Source organism: Daktulosphaira vitifoliae, unplaced genomic scaffold (assembly GCF_025091365.1).
Source record: "Daktulosphaira vitifoliae isolate Bord-2020 unplaced genomic scaffold, ASM2509136v1 Scaffold_3, whole genome shotgun sequence".
Classification (NCBI taxonomy): domain Eukaryota; kingdom Metazoa; phylum Arthropoda; class Insecta; order Hemiptera; family Phylloxeridae; genus Daktulosphaira; species Daktulosphaira vitifoliae.
In genome coordinates, this window is record NW_026099574.1 from 44018836 (window position 1) to 44039814 (window position 20979).

Consider the following 20979-nt stretch of genomic DNA (forward strand, 5'->3'; position numbering starts at 1 on the left):
AAACTAAAAAAATAAAAAAAAAAATAAACACATCATGGTAAAATTAATACCTTCTCAGCTTCGCATCGAAGCTAAAAAAATAAAAAAAAAAATAAACACATCATGGTAAAATTAATACCTTCTCAGCTTCGCATCGAAGCTAAAATATATATATATTGTCATCTTTGTTGTAGAAAATTTAAAGTGAAAAAAGTTCTATTCAATTTAATACAAGACCGATATTTTTCAAGAAAAATTCACAAAATCATAAAACCACCCCATTTGTCTAATTTTTTATCTCCTTACTGCATATGTTAGATTTGATAAACCTTAACTAAAGTTTGTAGGACTTCTTTTTTTTGTGTTCAAACAATATAAAAGGGTGTATAACTTTTAGTTTTCATAAGAAAAATATCTTATATACCATAAAGCCACTCTTTTATTGAAGATTGGAATTATTTTTAAAAGTTTATATGTAATAAGTATTATAATATTTTTACTTTTAAACAAATATTAAATAATTTTATTTATGAATTTTTCGGTTGTATTATTTAGGTTAACGCTGTAGTTGGGGAGCTTTTTACGAATGATGTTTTTGAAAGAGAAACAGATACAAAAGAAAATAAAGAATTTCAGACTGGCGAAGATTTGTATAATGAATGGAGCACTGCTATTGAAATGGCTGACGATTCTGATTTGTATTTCTCACCTCATCAAGGGAATGTTTTGTTTGCATCTGCTGCAGATGGTTGGGCTTTCAAGTATGTTTTGTTCTCAAATATTATTTATTAGTTACTTATGAATTAAATTGTTATATTTAATTATATTTTATATAACTACATATTTTCAAACTATTTTAGTATAGAAAAATTTGCGAATATGTTATCTACTAAGCTAGGTATAAGTTTAACAACATTGAAAAAAACTTTGTGGGGAGATTATTATTTAAATTTAAAAACTAAAAGAATATTGAAAGGAGCTCAGGAAAAAGCCAAAAAACCTTTATTTGTTCAGATGATTATTGAAAATATTTGGCTTGTTTATGATATTATTATTAATCAAAAAGTAATTACATTTTTTCTTTATTTATGTATTTGTATATATACCTTGAATTATTTATTAAAAAAAATTAATTATAAATTGCAATTACTATAATAAATGTTAATTGCGGACGCTAAGAATAAATTGAATTGTGTTGATTAATTTATAATCATGTAAAAATGTATTATTTAAAAGTATATAATATAAGTGATTGTCAGTACTGGAGACTCAATAATAAATCGTAATTGTTAATTTAAAAATATTAATAATAAATAAGAATTAGCTAATGACCTAGTTCTTGAAGCTCTTACTCAATGAAAAAGAAGAGTAACAGTATAAATAAAAATATATCTTTATTTATTTTTTATATTTTTACCCTTATAAGGATTAAACAAATTTATGTAGAAGGTGTTAGTTAATTTTTTTTTTTTTTTTTTTATGGAACTTGATAATTTTGAATTATATTATTGTAAAGTCTTTGATCTTTGATTGATGATTGAAGTCAACTTTTTATGATATTTGATGCATTTAATATTGATCATTTAAGACTTTTTTTTAATATTTTAGGATAAAAATCGTCTAATAAAAATAGCTGATAGTATGAATGTTACTTTAAATAGCAGAGATCTTCGACAAACTGATACTCGAATATTGTTACAATCTTTTTTATCACAATGGATACCATTAGCAACATCTGTTTTAGGTAAAATTAGTTTATATATTTTTAATTGCTCAATTATTTAAGAAAAACTAATTAAGAATTTAATATTTTAAAATTAATAGATGCAGTTTGTGAAATTTGCCCAGCGCCAAACAAATTAACTGAGAATAAAATTGAAAAGTTATTATGTCCCCCAATGAAAGAATTTAGTCTTATGCCAGAAAAAACTATAGCTTTGAAAAAAATTTTTTTACAATGTTGTCATGATAATGAATCAGTTCCTGTTGTTGCATTTATTTCAAAAATGTTTCCAGTTTGTTTATTTTTAAAGATATTTAATATGGTATTTTTATGTAGTTATAAAGTATGTTTATTTTAGATTAAACGCAAACATTTACCTCAAAATAGACCAAAAGTTTTATCTGCTGAAGAGATTGCACTACGAAGAGAACAAGCAAGAATTCGTCATGCTTTGAGAAACAATGAATCTAAAGTCTTGAACTTACAAATTGAATCTTCCAAAACCGAAGAGAATGATTTGGCAACTGTAAAACCAGTATTTAATGAAAATGATATTATGTTTATAGCATTTGGAAGAGTCTACAGTGGAACTATTCGAGTTGGTCAAGAAATTTATGTTTTGGGACCAAAACATGATCCTTCAAAAATTAAAAGCGAAGTACTTAAAAAAATTTGTTTCCATTATGTTAATCATCCATTTTAAAAATATTATTTAATATATTTAAAAAGGATATTGAATTTGATGAAAAATGCACATTATCTACATTGAAAGCTGATCAGCATGTAATGAAAGTAGTTATATCTGATCTATATATGTTGATGGGGCGTGATTTAGAACCTGTAGAAGAAGTTCCAGCTGGTAATATATTTGGTATGATGAATAATAAACACTAGTTATATATTATTAAAAAATATTGAGTTAATTTTTGTCCAATAGGTGCTGGTAACTTAGAGCAATATATTTTAAAAAGTGCCACTCTGTCAACAATTTTAGCTTGTCCTCCATTTACCGAAATAAAAGTAATGGCAACACCAATAATGAGAGTTGCTATAGAACCAAAACATTCGGCAGATTTACCAGAAGTTGTTAAAGGATTAAAACTTCTTAATCAAGCAGATGCATGTGTTCAGGTTACCTTAATAAATTGTTTATTTACTAACAGCGTTTAGTCAGTCTAAAAATTTTAAAATTTTAAAGATTAAAAAAACTTATTTTTACACACAGATTTACTTGATATTTTTTTATTTTTTATTTTCATTCATTATATTTATTTAAATAGGTAAATAACAATTTCTTATTGTTCGCTGACAATGTAGTATTAATAAGAGAAAATCAGAAGGAAATTATGAGGTGTGAAGATCAGTTCTTTAGGAAAAGAATTACGATTAAGTAGGAGTAAGACAGATAATATATAGTATAAATTTAATAAAGGAGAACACGAGGTAGGTGAAATGAGGAAATTAGTGACAATAAACGATGATGTGAAAGGAGAAGTGGTAATTTTTAAGTATTTAGGATCAGTTTTGCAAAAGAAAAACGGTGGTATTGATGAGAATGTAGGACATAGGATTAAGTATGGTTGTTCGAAGTGGAGAGAAGCGTTTGTGTATTGTGCGATAAGAGAATTTGAATAAAGCTGAAAGGTTTGTTCTATAAAACTGTAGTAAGACAAGTTATGATGAATGGTTCAGAATGTTGGACTATTGACAAGAGAATAGTATAGAAAATGAGTGTAGAAGAGATGAGAATGCTAGATGAATAAGTGGAGTGACTACAGTAGATAAGATAAATTACGAGCATACAAGAGGGAGTATAGGTGTAGCGTCAATTGTAGATAAGATGAAAAAAAATAGACTTAGATGGTTTGATCATGTTATGAAGAGAGAATAATTAGATGCTGTAAGAACAGTTATAGAAATTAATGTTGAAGGAAGACCACAAAAGAGTTGGAGGGATGTTAATGATTGTAATTTGAAGACTGGTGATGTGGGAGACTGTCAAGTAGAAGTTTAAGATAAGGATGGTCGACCCTAAGTAGTTGGGATGGGATAAAGGCAAGGCCAAAAAAATAACAATTTCTCAAATTTATAATTAAATCATTGGTAAGAGTTTTAATTTAATTTAATAAATTTGATCCTTTTTATTTATAAATGAAATACTTCATTATTTTTGTAAATAAAATTAACAAATAATAAACTTAAATGTGTATAATTAGGCAATGTTAACCAAAACTTCTATGCCAATATATATAGTATTATGATTTCTTAATAATTATTAGGCACAATAGTTAAGTTTTATTTTCGCAATATTTATTATATTATCTTATTAAAAAAAATACATATATAAATCCATGAACTATCATAAAAATTTTAATTTTTTCAAATGTTAACAATATGTCTATGGCCATAGAAATTATTAATTAAAAAACGTGACTTTATTCCTTTTATAAATAAACAATTCAAATGAAATACAAATCATTAAGTTGTAACAAAATCATTTACTGTAGTAATTATGTCCATAAATTTATGGTGTTTTTACTTTTTTAAATATATTTTGATCTAATTTTATAGATTTTAGTTTTAAATTTTTAAAATATTTTTTTGCTGTTATATGATTTATATTTACTTTTTCTATAAAACTAGAAGTATATATTTTTTTTAAATCGTTAATTTTTAAATGATCATAAGCTTCTCTAATGGTTAATAATATTGTATTTGATGGTGACCAATCATGATTACTACACCAACGAGTTAGTCTTAAATTTAGCAAGTTGTTAGATTCACTAATTGCAGATTTTCCTTTCCATATAACTGTTGCTAAGTAGTAAACATCTTCTGTTGACAATAAGAACACTATACTAGATTTTGTACAAAGTTTAGCTTCATTCATTTTAAGATCTTTTAACATAATATCATATGGCAATAAACTAATACGATCTATTGCAATTCGTTTTAAATGGTTACAATCTTTACACATTGTAAAACTCTTCAAGTTTAAATTTATTGTAAATTTTTCTAATTGTTTTAAGTTTCTACAATTAAAACAGTTAAAGTGCTTTGGTATTTTTTTTTGTAATGTGATTGCAGGATTTATTTCTGGTTTTAGTAATATACTTCTAAATGTTACTTCAATAAGTTTTCTTAAATTTTGTAATTCACATTTTTTTAATTGTAATAGATCTAACATATCTAATTCTTTGTTTAATAAATTTATTAAAGGGCTTGTGATACCTGGTTCTTTATATTTTTTCAAAATTTCTATAAGTTCAAGAAGTAATTTAATTCTGTCATTTTTACTTTGATGGTTACTTTTTAAGGCTATATAATACTTGTTCAATTGTTTTCCTTGACATTTTATGGGGTTATCTATGGAAATCACATAACCATTTGATTTGGGTGTTATTGTAACTGGTTTAGTTATTTGATCCAATAATTTCAAAATTTTCCTTTCTTTTGAAATTGCATTTAATCTATTTCTATGTTTTGTTATTTCTTTTAAGCATTCTAATTCTTTATCCAAAAATCGTTTACCTTCAGCTTTAGCAAATACAGGTAGTTTACATTTAAGATTGGTTTTGTTTTTAATAGAGCTATCATTTATAGCTGAATAAAGTGCTTCAAAATCTTTTACTTTAGTTGGGTATTTCAAGTTCAATAGATGTGATTGTTCATTTATTATTAGTTGATTTTGATAATCATTTTCTTCTTTAATTATGAAATTAATTAGGTAATTGTAATAATTTAACATACGTTCAAACTTTTTTCTTGCTAACCATTTTCGGATATTTGTTTGTATAATTATTGCATATTTTTCATAGTTAACTTTTGGGTTTGACTTGTTAAAATTATTTTTATAAGGTACTGAAAAAAATAAAATTCACTAGTTAATTGAGTAATATGCCTCTTTATTTATATTCACTAATCAATTAAGTAAATATATAAGTTTTTAGTTTTGAACAATAAATTCTCAACAGTTCAATTTTATTTTTATTTCTATGATGCTTTTTGAGGAAAACTTACAATAATTATAATTTTGTAATTACGATTATTACATTTTATATGGATATGTTTCTACATTTTTTTTTTAATATTATTAAAAATACTGATCCTTGATTTTCATTGATGAGAATCAAGTGGGTTGAAACATATATTTTAGCGCACAGTATCCCGGATTTGATCCCCAACAAGAAAAATCTCGTTTTTCTTGTGATTTACTCATTGGTGGTGTCTAGTCTCTAGTGCAAGCTGCCCATAATACCCGTTCCGTCCATCATTGGCTAGCCAAGAACCATCATTGACTCCCTAACATGTGAAAAAGAGCCATTACTGTCTGGAGCATAATTTATACTTTGGGAATAAGAAGGAAGTATAGTTGTAAGAAACCATTGTTCAAACTTGATTTTATTTATTTCAATTAAAAAATATTATGGCAATATAGATCTTTTTATTATTCTATTTTAAAGATAAATTTTTCTTTATTACTTATTATATTATAAAATAGTTAATAATATTACTAAATGTAAATTACTTAGTTCTCTGTATGAGTGTAGTGTTTTAAAAATATTTAAATTTTCAGTCTGAGTATTTTTTTCAATGCAAACTTCTGTACTAACATTTCTATTTGTTAGTGTTTGACATTCAGATGTTTTAGTTATTTTATCATTAGTATTATTTGTAATTATAAATGTATCCGTTTGTATTTGAGTATTTTTGTAGAATTTTCTTGTTTTTTTGTTTATATATCCTACAGCATTCCTTGGAATTAAAAAATTGGAACTTAGTAAATAACCATTTTCTGGATGCACACTTTTATGAAAATGTTTGTTTTTTGTATAATGTAATATTTCTTCTTCAGTCACTGGTATAATTTTTACAAATATGGTAATTATTTGGTTAATCCAATAATTTTTTAACAACATATGATCATGAACCTCTAACTGTTGATTATTTTCACATATAAAACAAACTATTTGATGAATATTTTTTATATAGTTTTTTAAAAAAGGAAAAATATAGTGCTTTACATCTAAAATTGAATTCCATGTAGAAAAACTTGTTATGATGCTTTTGTCATTAGCAAATATTACATGGACATTAATTGAATCTGATTTTAGCTCTATTTTATCATTATAATCACCATTTTTGTTTTGTTTAAATGAAATATAATTTCCATTCTGAGAATTCATCTTTTTTTAAAAATTCAGATTTTTTTTTTAAGACTTATGGAAAAATGTATTCTTAAGATAAAAGTTTTTTCTAATTACTTTTTTGTTTATATTTTAAAAAACTATTACTATGACAAATTTATTTAAAAAACTAGTACTGAATTTTAATTGGTTTTAGAATTTTCTATAGATTATTTATCATTAATTATAGCTTTATAATAAATGTATTATTTAAAAACAGTATTAATCAATTTTTGACTGTCAACAAATAGATTAAAATAAAATTTTATCATGTAATATAGATTTTTTTTCTTATATAACTCAAAATTACTTTTATATACTATAAAATTTAGGTTATTATGCAAGAAACTGGAGAGCATGTAATTGTTACTGCAGGAGAAGTCCATCTTCAAAAGTGCATTGAAGATTTACGTGATAGGTAATTATTTGTAATTTTTTTATTTATTTAAAATCATATAATTAAAATGTATGTATAGGTATGCTAAAGTTGATGTTAATGCTTCAGCACCAATTGTACCATTCCGAGAAACAATTGTGCCTCTACCTAAAATAGACATGGCTAATGAAGTTATTGATAGTCAAGTAAACTTAATTTTTTATTTTTCCTTACCTATTCTGAGTTGAATAATGTTATCCTTTAGCAGCTTTTAAAATTATATTATTCATTATACCTGTAGTTCCAAATACTATACTTTTTAAGAATGTAGGAAAAAACGTCCGGAGATAAAATATTCAATTAATAAAATACTATAGGAAAAGTAATATCCAAAAAATGTGTTAATAGATTATTATTGCATTGTATTGCGCCTCATGTTTATTTATATATGATAAATGCCTGTTAAATCATTTTCTTCAATTTTTTTGTAGCTGTATCAAATTACAATAATATTTACTGTAATTAATAGTTTACCTTCATTTCAGCTACATATTAGATGAATTAAACTTTACTTTTATTTTTAGGATAGTTTTGGTCATTTAAGATGATAGGATCAGTTTTTGTTAAGGTGTCTTTACAACACCTTCACAACTAAAACCATATTTTGAACATTACCAAATATTTTCTTAAATTTGTGATGTAAAATATACATATAGTCCTTGTATAACATTTTTTCTTTTTTTTACTAAAATAAAATTCATTTATACTATTATTAAAAAATTGTATATTGAATAATAAATCAACACCCTAGTTCAAAATTGCAACAACTTAAAAGGTTTGATTTTAAACTTCGAACTTTAAGTTGAAGAGATAAGATTTTGTGATAGTTGGTTTTTTTGCTGGTTATTTTTACCTTTTAAAAATATTTAATAAATAATAATTTATTATTATTTTATAATCTCTAAAGTTATCAATGCAATAATCATTGAAAATGTATTGAAAACTATGTATTCTAAATTTTTTTTAAAAGTAGAAATCTCAGCTTTGCAGAGGATAGGTCCCTCTAATTTGTGTCTATGATTATTTCAAAGTATAAAATAAAGTTAATATAGGGTTAATTTTTTATAATTATCAATGATTTTAAAGTGTATTAAGATGTATTTATGAATTTATTTTATTAATAAAAACTTTATTTGATAGCAAGAAATTATTTAAATTTTTATAAATATTTTAAAATTATTACTCTTATATTAAAATTTTTCTTTTTCTGGTTTCACACAAGATTTAATTTTAATTTTCCATATATTAAATTCCTTGTCCATTTGCTCTCTGAGTCATATTTAAGAAAACTTGATTTTTAAAATAGTAATTATAATATTTAATACAGTATAAATATAAATGTATATTGTGTAGCGTTTCTTTTTTTTACAAATTATCATATTTATTAACTTTATTGATAACTTTTTAATATATAGTTCAAATATATCAAATAATATTTTAAACTCAATCAACACTGTAATAGGGATTTTTTTAAAAACTAGTAATTTGGAGTTCAGCATTTTTCTAGCTACAATTTTTTATCAATATTATATGAATTACTATAAATATATTATATATTTTAGAAAAATGATCAAGATGAAAATTTGACTGGATTACTTAATATATATACAGCTAATCATCTTTGCTGCATTAAGTTACGTGCAGAACCATTGCCTTTAAAAGTTACTGAATTTTTAGAAAAAAATGCTGATATTATTAAAGAGTTAACTGAACGGCCTGCAGAAAATATTTGTGATGCTTTAGAATGTCTAACAATCAAAGAATCAACTTCTAAAAGTATAAATTCAGCCTTTGATATATTTCGTTTGCAACTTAAAGAAGCACTTGGAAATAATTATGATATCTCACAAGTTTGGGCATTTGGTCCTAAAAAGTGTGGACCAAATATTCTATTAAATAAAATACCAAGTAACTTTTCTGTGTATTTATATATTTATAAAAAATTTGTTAGTTATAAATGATTGATAAATGAGTATAATATTACAGTAAGAAATATATGATAATATTATTCAATATGATATTTTAATGATTATTCATTATCCTATGTTTTAATTGAAAATAATTAATTTTTAACAGAACATATATTTAAAAAATTGTATTTGTATTGTAGAATATGAAAAATCTGTGTGGAATCAAAAAACTATTTTAGATGATGTGTTGACCAAATATGAAAATAGTTTTGTTAATGGTTTTCAAATAGCAACAGTAGCAGGGCCGTTATGTGAAGAACCAATGATGGGTGTTTGCTTTGTAGTAGAAGATTGGACTATTGATACAACTCAACAAATTGCCAAGTAGCTTTATGAAATGTATGCAATTTTAGAAGAAAAAAGTAAAAATATAAATTTTATATTTTAGTGATCCATATGGACCTATGTCAGGACAAATTATGTCAGCTGTTAAAGATGGATGTCGAAAAGCGTTTCAAGCTCAACCACAAAGGCTTATGGCAGCTATGTATACTTGTTCTATCCAAGCTAATGTTGAAGTTTTAGGTTGTAAAATTGTTCAATAGATTATACAGTATTTTTAAGGAATTTAGATATTTAAAATATCTAATATTTAAATGTTTTACTCATTTCTTTTGAAAATTGATTTTTACTTGTAAAACAAAAGTGTAAATGAAAATTTTAACATTTATTAAAGTTTTAATATTTATATTACTAGAATATATAAATTCTCATTAAAAAGTTGTTAGAACTTATATTTTTTTCAATTAACTAAATGTATTTTTGCTATAATTATTTTTACATTTTAGAAAATACAGAACTATTAACATATACTCTATTATAGTTATTATAGATGTATTTTTTAGGTAAAATGTATGCAGTATTGGGTAGACGTCATGGACGGGTAATAAGTGCAGACATGACACAAGGATCAGCATCAAATTTTAATATTACTGCCTTACTACCAGTAGTAGAAAGTTTCTCATTTTCTCCAGAAATTCGCAAACAAACATCTGGATTAGCTAGTCCACAATTGGTATTTAGTCATTGGGAAGTAAGTTTTATTATAATTATTTCTTTTATTTAAAATGTTATTAGTAATTTGCAACATTATTTTTAAATTAAGATAATTGATATTGATCCATTTTGGGTACCAAATACTGAAGAAGAATTAGAGTTATATGGAGAAAAAGCTGATTCTGTTAATAGAGCTTTAAACTATATGAACGCAGTCCGAAAAAGAAAAGGTTTATCAGTAGAAGAAAAAATTGTTCAGTTTGCTGAAAAACAGCGAACATTATCAAAAAATAAATAAATTTATGAATTTAAATATATATTTTGTAAAAATTGATTATAACATACCTATCAATATGGGCAACATAAATTCACTTCAGATACAACATCAAATAATTTATATTTTGAGTTAGTAACAATGTTTCATTCATTACATGAGTATACACTAGTGAATTCAAATTTCAAACATGGTCAATAGAAAAAGCATAAAAAAATGGGACCTCAATACAATGAAGATTTGATGGATAGATAACATAGAAACTAGTTTTTTGCTCTCTTGTTAAGTTTTTAAAACTGAGATAAGTAGCGTAGCATTTTAAGAAACAATATATAACTTAGAATTTTACTAGGTTACAAAGATTTTGATGTTGAAAGGAAACCATTTGATTATTAAAAAAAAAGTTATCCTTGTTATTAAAAATTAACTATATACAAATTATAATTAATGTTTTTTTCTTATAATTACTTTTTTTTATTAAAAATTCATTTTTTTTTTTCACTTTTTTTGGCTGCTTTTTTTTTCATCATTTGAACTCGTTTTTCCATTGCTGATATAGTACTAGATGTAGGTGGAAAGTGTTTAGGACTGCTGTTATCTGATGACGACTTTGATTTACTTGGGCTTGCTTTTGCATCTATAAAAAATAGTGTTAATTATATTTTTGATTTATAAATGCCTTAATATTTTGATTATAATATTAAATTTCATACGTTGTGAACTTTTGGTAGATGATTTTTCTATTTTGGCACTTGTACTTTTAGAAGAACTCTTTTTATTACCATCTTTTCCTGAAGTACGAGTATCCTGCTAGAGAAAATATTTAAAAATTATGTTATAAATTATATATACTAATTAACTTACAGCTTTTTGAGAATCTCTTTGACGACAATTACTACAATACCAAACTATTCTAGGGTCATTTAAGTTAATGTCTGTAATTGGAGGGCTGTGGCAATTTTGGTGATACATAGAATGACAGTCCAAGCATTCAACTAAACTATTACCCATGTGCACAAAACTCTCTCTAAAAATAGAAATATTAAAAAATAGTTAAATTTTTAAAAAATTAAAAATAACACACTTGCAAACAAAACAAGAATATGCTTCTAGATCAGTTTCCATATCTGAATCAGAGTCAATGTTTATTACTGGATCTGCTTTAGCTTGTTCAAGGGTTATTGTAGGGGGTGGAGATGAACAAACTTCTACAATATTTTTGCTAGTGCTAGGAGCAGGACTTGATGAAGAACTTGAGCTACTTGACTCATCCTCAGCACCTACCTAGAAATATGAAACATGGTTAAAAAGTTTTTTTTACATAAATTTAATCAGTTTATCCATTACAACAAACAAAATGAAAGTGCCTAATTTACCAAGAGTGCACAGGTATATTGGAACTGGGCTTTTAGATTTTTGGGAACCTCACAATTTTTTGGGTATTCGAAAAATTATGTATGAGCTATGGAGTAACTAAATTTTTCTTTTAAAACTAGTAATTATTTAGTTATGATATGAAGCTAAGGATATGATTTTACTATAAGTTTTCATATCATAGCCTAGTGAGTAGAAACGTATGTTCTATCACACGGGTTACAGATTCAATCCCTAGCATCTCAACTTTTCTTTTGATTTTCTCATATGTGGTGTCTGAAATTTGGTGCAAGTCAGTCATAATACCCATTCTGTATATTATTGTTATAGCCAAGAACCATATTTGACTCTAAAATGTGAAAGAGGCCCATCTCCATCTGTTTGGAAAATTAAAGTATATAAAACTGATTACTATCTATTATTAGTATACGTTTTCATACAAATTTTTTGTGTATCCAGCTTTATATGCTTAGCTTTAGTTTAATATATTAATAAATCGAAAATTTGTTTATCCTATTCTTATGATAAAGGAATACAAAAGTAAATTGATGTTAAAAGAGGAAAACTCTTATTATTAATAAGAAAATTTGCAAGAAAGAATTATATATTTACAGTAAGAATACCTAAAGAAACTGTGGAGTAGTATAACTAAAGGCAAGGCTAATAATGAAAGCCATTAAATGTTAAATCTTTTAGCATCATGTTCAATATTTTTTTTTTAAATTGTCACAATCCATATGATTTACATAACAATTAAAGGAAAAATCTTAAGGATACTAAAATTAATGACTAAGGGGATTTTTAATATATTTCAAAGTTCTGTTAGTTTAGATTGAGAATTCAAACTAAGTAACCAGTCATTAAATAATTTATTATACTTAAAGTATAAAAAAATGATAAAATCTAAATAATGTTTTACATCAAATTGTTCATTGCCCAAATCTTTTGTCATTAATGCTGTAGGTACAGGAATTCTTTTTGCAGCATTTGTAGGACGTCGATTTGAACCATACTGTTCTTCTATAGCTTCATCGAAATATTTCCACATTTGTTTAATAGAATTTGCATCTTTAGTACGACGCAAGAGCTTAAAACCGTTTTTCATAAAAGGTTCAAATTCCGCAGCAACTTCCATTTTAAATTAAATTAAAAACTTATTATTTCCTAAGCACATATTATATAGTCCTAGAGTCTGTGGTATTATATTAAATTTAATGTTTTGAATAAACATGATTATATTTTTTTGACGTCAAATTTTGTGATAACAATTTCTGAAGTGATACTATAGACTATATTATACTGGTAAATGAATTCCAAACTTTGCCAAGGTCAAGCTTTCTTAGAAATTTAAATTTATTTTATTTAAATAAAACAATATTTATTATTGAATTAATTCCATAAGTAATCATTGTGAAACATCTTATTATATTTGCAATATAAATGAAATATGATAATTTGTAAATTAGTACACGGGAATATATTTCTTGCTATAAAAATAATTACGTGGATATATTATTTTGTAAGAGACCAAAAAAATTTCTCAAGTATTGTGAACAAATTTCGAGTACGTTATTGTATTAATGTAGTTGAATTTATTACTTGAACATTATCAGGCAATTGTTTTCCTAATATTTGTGCTGTTCTAATAGTATTTTCTAACTTTTTAAAAATAAGAAATAACTTAATTAAAGCTTTGTACTCTTCTGGAAAAAGTTCCCAATTATTAATTCAATAAATAGATAATTAGTCAAATATAATATTGTGTTAAAATATAATTGCATTAAATTCTGCAACTATAATATTCCCATAAAATAATGAGGTCATTAAATAATAAAATGTATGTCCCATAATACAGAACTGTTTTTTTCATTTTAGGTTTTTTATGTCAACAAAAGAGTAAATGATTTGGGAAAAGATGATGTAGTTAAGAAGTTGACATAGTAGATAATTTTTTTTATATTAACCATAAAATTATCATGCATATTTTTGATAATTACTCATTTTTCATTAGTATAGAAAATCAATTAGTTGAACATAAACTTAGCACCAAATGCTTAAATTATTACTATAAATGTTGAAAAAAATTGTTTGAGTGTAATATATAAATAATCTTAAATTATGATTAAGAATAATTACTCATAAAATAATTTAAACTTGTGTTCAACTAGTTTTTCATTCAGTAAATTCTTAATAATCTGAATGTTTATAAATTTAAATCTTCAATTGTAAAAATAGAACATTGTAGGAAGATAGTATACTTTAGTATGGGAAAAATAACTGTAAAAATTATGGTGTATATTGGTAATATACATACAATTATAAATTTTATAATTATAAAATTGTAAAAATACCAATAAAATAAATAGTAATAAAATATTTAATATTTTAAAATATATGAATAATGAACTTAAAAAATTATCGAGTTAATTCAGCAATAGTTTATAGATCTTATTTAGCCAACTCATTAGACAGCCAATCTAGTCCTTCATATAAGCCATTTCCTTGTGTAGCACATGTGGACTGAATGTACCACTTTCTTTGGTGCAATTGATTTAGTCCAAGTTTATTAGTGAGATCCGATACATTCATTGCATTAGGAAGATCTTGTTTATTAGCAAATACTAAAAGAACAGCATCTCTAAGGTCATCTTCTTGTAGCATATTATGTAATTCACGTTCAGCTTCAGCTACTCTTTCTCGATCATTTGAATCCACAACAAAAATTAATCCTTGTGTATTTTGGAAATAATGTCGCCACAATGGTCTAATTTTATCTTGACCACCAACATCCCAAACTGTAAATGCTATGTTTTTATATTCAACAGTTTCAACATTAAAACCAATAGTAGGAATGGTTGTAATAATTTCTCCCAATTTTAATTTATAAAGAATTGTAGTTTTCCCTGCAGCATCTAAGCCAACCATTAAAATTCGCATTTGTTTTTTGCCAAATAATCTAGTGAAAACGCTTGATAATGTTAAGCCCATGGTATTTTGAAGCTATATACCTGTAGTAAACAAAAATCATGGTAGTAAGTAAAAATACTAGTCCCCATTATTAACATATAATTAGATAACAAAAAGTTGACTAGTAAGGTAATACAGTATAAATATTTAGGAATTACACTAACAAATGACATTGAATAACCGTGGCAAAGAGAGTCTTCACACAGTAAAACGACTACTAACGAACAAAATTCTTAGTCTTAAGACCAGAAATACTTTGCCAAAAGCTACATATGGAGTAATTTGTTGTAGTTGTGAAACCTGGACCTTAACAGTAAAAGAAAAAAAAATTGAAGCAATTTAAATGTGGACTTGTAGCAGACTATTTTGTATTAGTTGTACTAAAAGGAAGATAATGAAAAAATTCTACAAATAATAGAGGAGAAGAGTATAGCTATTTATCATTAGATCAAGATGCAGAAAACTTATAGACACTTAATGTGACATAAATTTTTCATAACCAACATAATGGAAAGAAGTATCAATGGACAAAATGGAAGAGGAAGGTATTTATAGTAGAGATGATTGGAATGGCTGGACACAACGAGTATTCACATATGAAGAAGTGTAGCATTAACAAGTGATAAGTGGAAGTCTATTTTTTCGCTATGACAAAGGTTAGCCTTTGGGAAAAAAAGAAGATACCTGTAGTACAAAAAGTAATATAATATTTCATTTGTTTTATTAATGTTACAATAAATTCTAAATTACCATAAAAATGAAATAGGAATGTGACTTAATAATACTATAGATAAAAATAAACTAAAAGAAAATACTCATTTATTGTAAAATTTAGATGAGAAAACTGACTGAGCACTTTAAAAAGAAAACGTAATAAAATCTAAGCACATACCTAACAAAAAATACGCCACACCACAGCTAATGACTTTGTATAAGTATGTAGTGGTAAAATTATCTTTGTTTTTTCAAGTTATCATTGGTGTACGTGTATTATCATCACCACTTACCCGGCTGCGTATTTCAGGCTCAATGGACACACTGATGTTTTATCGATTTTGTGTATATATTTATTTGGCTATACTGTAAAATATAATTATTTGTGAATTGTGATAAGAGTAAATGTACAATTTTTTGCCAATAAAAATAATCACTATCATTAAAATAGTGAAATAAAAGTTTTCCCTGAAGTAGTGTGTAAAAATAATCTAAGTTGTACCATGAATTCATATGAATTCTTAATTGACGGGAGTTTTAATACTTAATACGGACGTTAAAAAATCTTAAGTAGTATATAAAATGACTACTTCTTTTCTCGAGAACAAAATTTTAAACCTACAGGCTAGGTTAAAGGCAGAAAATGAATCCGTCGAAGAAAATAACATTTCTCCATCATTATCTAGCCCTAGGCAAGGTTCTGGTCGACGACCCAAGCAACGTAAGTTGAATTTTAAAAATATTTTATATAACTTGTTTGACCTTGATTTAATATTTCTCTTAGTTGGTGATATGGGAACTCCAACTCGAACTCGAAAACATATTGATTTACCTGTAAGTGTGTTAATGCAACCAAAAGTTGAAGATACTACAGAAGTTGAAGTTAAAATGAAACAAATTATGAAAATGAGTGGACTTCTCACAATTAATGGCATTGTATGTTAAAATATATGGTGTCCTACGATGTTCTGACAATTTGCTATAAGAATGATGTGCAGATTTGTAAGAACATCGATACAGGATACTCTGTTTAATGTATGTAAAAGTAAAAAAAATTAATCTTGTTATTCATATCTAACAGAAATACAAAACAGAATTAAAGGATTTAGAGCATCTTGGAGAGTTAGGAAGTGGTACTTGTGGTCATGTTGTTAGGATGTTACACAAACCTAGTAATACAGAAATAGCAGTTAAAGTAAGTCTCTATCTATATATTAAATAATATAATTAGAAATAATATACAAATGTATCCAATTGAAAATGGTTTAATTAACTTATTGTGATATTCATCATTTTTCATACCTTACAGCAAATGAGAAGATCAGGAAATAGCGAAGAGAATAAACGTATTACTACTGATCTTGAGGTTGTACTGAAATCACATGATTGTCCTTACATTGTTAAATGCTTAGGTGCATTCATTACTGAATCAGATGTATGTATTTGCATGGAACTTATGGCTACTTGTTTTGATCGTTTATTAAGAAAACTTAAAGCACCTATTCCTGAGAATGTACTTGGAAAGGTTGCTCTTAATGTAAGTAAAATTTTGATAAATTAGCATATTTAAACAAATTACTAGTATTGTTTAATTTATAGACTGTTAAAGCATTAAGCTATTTAAAAGAGTCTCATGATGTCATACATAGAGATGTAAAACCATCAAATATCTTACTTGATGAAAAAGGAAATGTAAAATTGTGTGATTTTGGTATATCAGGAAGATTAGTTGACTCAAAAGCTCGTACTAAAAATGCTGGTTGTGCTGCATACATGGCTGTATGTATTGAAACATTAATAGATTATTATAATTTATAATTTAAATCTATTTTTATAGCCTGAGAGAATTGAACCAAGACAATTGGATTATGATATACGTGCTGATATATGGAGTTTAGGTATAACATTAGTTGAGTTGGCTACCGGTGTATTTCCTTATCGTGATTGTAAATGTGATTTTGAAGTATTAAGTAGAGTTTTGAATGATGATCCTCCATCACTTCCACAAGATCAAGAATTTACAATAGAATTTCGAAATTTTGTTTCTAGTTGGTAAGTAATATGTTATGTTGTTTAAAAATGTTTATTGAGTTTTTGTTTTAAAAGTTTACACTTTTATGCATATTAAATGTTGGCATTATTTTCTAAGTAAAATAAATAGTGTAATTTTGATGTAGTGTAAAATTATGAATTTTTATATCTTAATACCAATTTTGCAAGTTAGGCAAGTATTGGGTCAAAGAAATGACACTTAATTTTATTGCGAAAATATTAAACTTTTCACATAAAAATTTAATTAAAAAAAAAAAATGAATTATTTAAAAACAAAATTTAAAAATAATAAAAAAAAACGGTAGCACAGTGGGGTCGCGGCATAGTAGAGACATTGCATAGTTGGGTCCAGTATAGATTTAATCTGACAGTGATTAAAATCACTATCATAAGAAACGCTTCGATGCAAATCTGTAGATAGTGTTTCATTTTAAAAAATTGATGGATAATTGCAAAAGCAACATCAACTTCTATTAAAATAAAATACAAAACCCATAATTATCATACAAAAATAGTATATTATTGAATACGGTAGCCATTTGCGTATAGAAGATAGGTCGTCGGGACAAATTTTTTTTTTCATTTTGTAGTACATTAAATAAGCTTTAATTTGATATATGTTTAAAGGACGCAGTATTTCCGGAACATTTTCAAAAATTAAGTTGAAAAAGTTAGTTTTTGTAAAAAAGTTGCTATTTTAAATCCCCCCCAATGAGCAGGTTAAGTGTTAGATTTTCAAAAAAATGATATCAAATGAAAGGTAAATATCTAAGGTTTTAGTATAAAAAAAAATTATGTTGATTTGTTGATTTTTCAAAAAGTTATGGAAGTTTTAAGAAAAAAAAGTGAAAAAATTTCGAAAATTAGCGATTTTTAAATTTGTAATTTTTTTTGATATTTCCCTCATTTGCGGGAAACGAGGGAATTTTTTTTCAATTTTTAAGGGTAATGTCTTCTACTAGATACAATTTGTGATCTTTTGACGTATTTTTGAAAGAAATCGGTCCAGTGAGAGTTGAGAAAAAGTGGCAACAGACATATAAAAAAAAAAAAAAAAACATCATAGTAAAATTAATGCCTTCTCCGTTTCGCATCAAAGCTAATATTAAAATTTCACAATTTTATTCATAATAATATGTAATTTATGAATTAAAATTAATAAATTTGCTTACAAACAAAATTATAAATAAGTAAATAATTTTTTTTAATTATATATTATTATAAAAAATTTAAGTTAAATTACTGTTATGAACATGTTTTTTATAATATTTATATAATCTAAAACACAATAAACTTTGTTTTTTATTTGTATTAAATTTCTGAATGTTTAGGTCTATTATTAAATTTATTTTACCATCATATTATTTAATTTTAGTTTAATCAAAGATTATAAAGTGAGACCAAAGTACAAACAGCTGTTAGAACATCCTTTTCTATTAAGATATGTTGATAAGTCTGTAAATGTTGCTAATTGGTATGCTAATGCAATAAAACAAAGCTGTACACCTAAGTATGATTTAATTGAATATTATCATAAAAATTATTGTTGATATGATTATTTATTAATGGAGAGTTTAAACTTATTATAGGTTAGAAAACCCCATTGTAGTAGAAACTATTCCATCATGTATTCGTAAGATGTCTGATTATCAACTTCCACAATTAAGTTTAATAGATAAAAATAAGGCTAATGGGTAAGTCATGAGTAATTGAAATTATAACTGTATTAAATTATCTTTTAATTTTAATTTTCTAGGAATGTGGTAACTGAATCTCCTAAATCTATCAAACGTTTTCCGAGTACAGAGGTACCTCCTTCAGTTTTGCTTTCTCCTTATAAACAACTGACAAATGGTAATATTTCTGCTAATACTAGCCCATTATTATTACAAAGATTTTATCATCAACAAAATCAGCATCATTCTAGGTAAAATAAGTGACCTAAATAATTTGTTTTTAGTTACTCATAAGTTTTTAATTGCTTTAGATCATCTTCAGTCTCCCCTAATCGTTTTGAACGAAGTACTCCTGTAGAAACCAATCCTCCTGGCTCTCCAAAACCAAGTCCTAGGAAGAGTCTTATATCAGCCTACCTCAAATTTGCTCCTTGGAGTAAAACTCCTAGTCTACCAGTTCGAAATCAAGGTTTGTCTTCTGGTACATCATCTCCCTTAGTTCCAAAGCATGAAATATGTCCACCTTCTCCAGCACCAGCACGTAAGGCATTTGATGGTTCTCCAGTCGTGTCTAGGAGATATGTATCACCCGTGCCACCAACTCCCCCACCTAGGCGGTTATCAGAGAGTGGATCATCTCCATTGCATGCATTTTATCAACAACGATTATTTGGACAACCAAAGTTGGAAGAAAAAGATCGTAGATATACACCCCAACCAAGACGACGAGTTGTATGTCAGTTTAATGATATATGACAGTTACTGTGTGGACAGAGGCGTAAAGAACCTGTCCCAAAAACTGAGTGAACAATTTTGTTTAAGGAAATTAACTTAAATAATTTTAAATCTTTGGATTTAAGTTAGCAATTAAAAAGACAATTTATGTATTAAATTATACAAAGCAATAGTTAAATAATTATATTTATAAGACTAAATTAATAATTATTTGTGTCATATTTTTTTTACTTTATGCAAAATTAATTATTTTATGTGTTGAACAGTTGTTCATGTTAACTTTCAGTCATAAAATTCTAATTATGCTACAACATAAATTATATTACAATGTATTTTGTTTGTACAAAAGAAAAGAATATTTAACTGGTAACCAGTTCCTTACTTTTCTTTTAACCAGTAAATGTTCAGGATAACTTCATTTAATATTATTATTAAGAAAGTAAGAAGTAAAAAAAAGAGCATAATAGTGAAATTTAAATATACAATATATTGATACTTTATTGATTTGAGCTTCAAAATTCTTTATAAAGTAAAAGTAATTAAATGTTGCTATTATTATTTGTTTTGCTACTTATTAGTAACATGTATAAAAAATAATTTGTGTTCTGTTTTTTCATTATTTGCTCAAATTATTATTAAATTTTTTGTGACTAGTCACGGTTTGACACCGAAATGTCTCGTGTAATTTTTTTTTATTCGTTTAATTTAATTTATCCTACTGTGATTTAAAAAATATTCTTTTTGCTTTCAATTAATAACTGTTTAAATTGTTAAATTAAGATACCAATATTTCTTTGTATATTTATATACATGTATAAATTATATATTTATAAGTTTTTAAAACTTATACATTCTAGTCATAAATATTATTGTTTCAAAATTAATTGTCTTATTTTG

At 25.5% G+C, this 20979-nt stretch overlaps 6 protein-coding genes across 10 annotated transcripts in view; 2 read left to right on the forward strand and 4 right to left on the reverse strand.

Moving 5' to 3' along the window:
- The window catches only part of LOC126900647 (elongation factor-like GTPase 1), a 15877-nt gene extending 5289 nt beyond the window's left edge, over positions 1–10588 (forward strand). Inside the window, exons 4-17 of one of the 2 annotated variants that reach the window (XM_050676520.1) lie at positions 535–740; positions 840–1044; positions 1588–1723; positions 1804–1994; positions 2061–2360; positions 2432–2561; positions 2640–2833; positions 7221–7306; positions 7365–7470; positions 8887–9232; positions 9435–9618; positions 9683–9819; positions 10140–10327; positions 10400–10588. In XM_050676520.1, coding sequence (XP_050532477.1) covers positions 535–740; positions 840–1044; positions 1588–1723; positions 1804–1994; positions 2061–2360; positions 2432–2561; positions 2640–2833; positions 7221–7306; positions 7365–7470; positions 8887–9232; positions 9435–9618; positions 9683–9819; positions 10140–10327; positions 10400–10588 — 2598 coding nt within the window. Of the gene's footprint in view, positions 1–534; positions 741–839; positions 1045–1587; positions 1724–1803; positions 1995–2060; positions 2361–2431; positions 2574–2639; positions 2834–7220; positions 7307–7364; positions 7471–8886; positions 9233–9434; positions 9619–9682; positions 9820–10139; positions 10328–10399 lie in introns of both variants that reach the window. The other variant, XM_050676519.1, reaches the window with a different exon arrangement.
- LOC126900651 (IQ and ubiquitin-like domain-containing protein) lies at positions 3827–11151 on the reverse strand. The gene is made up of 2 exons (XM_050676525.1): positions 11033–11151; positions 3827–5563 (listed from the first exon to the last, which is right to left on the reverse strand). The coding sequence occupies exon 2, from the start codon at positions 5448–5450 to the stop codon at positions 4227–4229; it is 1224 nt and encodes a 407-aa protein (XP_050532482.1). The 5' UTR covers positions 5451–5563; positions 11033–11151; the 3' UTR covers positions 3827–4226.
- LOC126900661 (uncharacterized) lies at positions 5830–6949 on the reverse strand. Of its 2 annotated transcripts, XM_050676544.1 has the most exons (3): positions 6727–6948; positions 6231–6639; positions 5830–6004 (listed from the first exon to the last, which is right to left on the reverse strand). In XM_050676544.1, the coding sequence occupies exons 1-3, from the start codon at positions 6886–6888 to the stop codon at positions 5994–5996; spliced, it is 582 nt and encodes a 193-aa protein (XP_050532501.1). In that variant the 5' UTR covers positions 6889–6948; the 3' UTR covers positions 5830–5993. The 2 variants fall into 2 exon arrangements, with proteins under 2 accessions (XP_050532501.1, XP_050532500.1); XM_050676543.1 differs by having other exon boundaries at positions 6231–6949.
- LOC126900657 (integrator complex subunit 12) lies at positions 10586–13192 on the reverse strand. 2 transcript variants are annotated; one of them, XM_050676535.1, is made up of 5 exons: positions 12858–13192; positions 11649–11848; positions 11429–11591; positions 11278–11374; positions 10586–11201 (listed from the first exon to the last, which is right to left on the reverse strand). In XM_050676535.1, exons 1-5 carry the CDS (start codon positions 13071–13073, stop codon positions 11050–11052), a joined length of 828 nt encoding a protein of 275 aa, XP_050532492.1. In that variant the 5' UTR covers positions 13074–13192; the 3' UTR covers positions 10586–11049. The 2 variants fall into 2 exon arrangements, with proteins under 2 accessions (XP_050532492.1, XP_050532493.1); XM_050676536.1 differs by having other exon boundaries at positions 11278–11371; positions 12858–13191.
- Positions 13193–14212: 1020 nt separating this feature from the next.
- LOC126900662 (ADP-ribosylation factor 2) lies at positions 14213–15924 on the reverse strand. Of its 2 annotated transcripts, none has more exons than XM_050676547.1 (2): positions 15798–15924; positions 14213–14946 (listed from the first exon to the last, which is right to left on the reverse strand). In XM_050676547.1, exon 2 carries the CDS (start codon positions 14924–14926, stop codon positions 14387–14389), a length of 540 nt encoding a protein of 179 aa, XP_050532504.1. In that variant the 5' UTR covers positions 14927–14946; positions 15798–15924; the 3' UTR covers positions 14213–14386. The 2 variants fall into 2 exon arrangements, with proteins under 2 accessions (XP_050532504.1, XP_050532502.1); XM_050676545.1 differs by having other exon boundaries at positions 15656–15843.
- Positions 15925–16047: 123 nt separating this feature from the next.
- Positions 16048–20268, forward strand: LOC126900648 (dual specificity mitogen-activated protein kinase kinase 7-like). The gene is made up of 10 exons (XM_050676522.1): positions 16048–16340; positions 16404–16555; positions 16701–16814; positions 16929–17156; positions 17219–17398; positions 17457–17671; positions 19047–19181; positions 19261–19365; positions 19428–19598; positions 19659–20268. The coding sequence occupies exons 1-10, from the start codon at positions 16202–16204 to the stop codon at positions 20101–20103; spliced, it is 1884 nt and encodes a 627-aa protein (XP_050532479.1). The 5' UTR covers positions 16048–16201; the 3' UTR covers positions 20104–20268.
- The last annotated feature ends 711 nt before the right edge of the window (positions 20269–20979 follow it).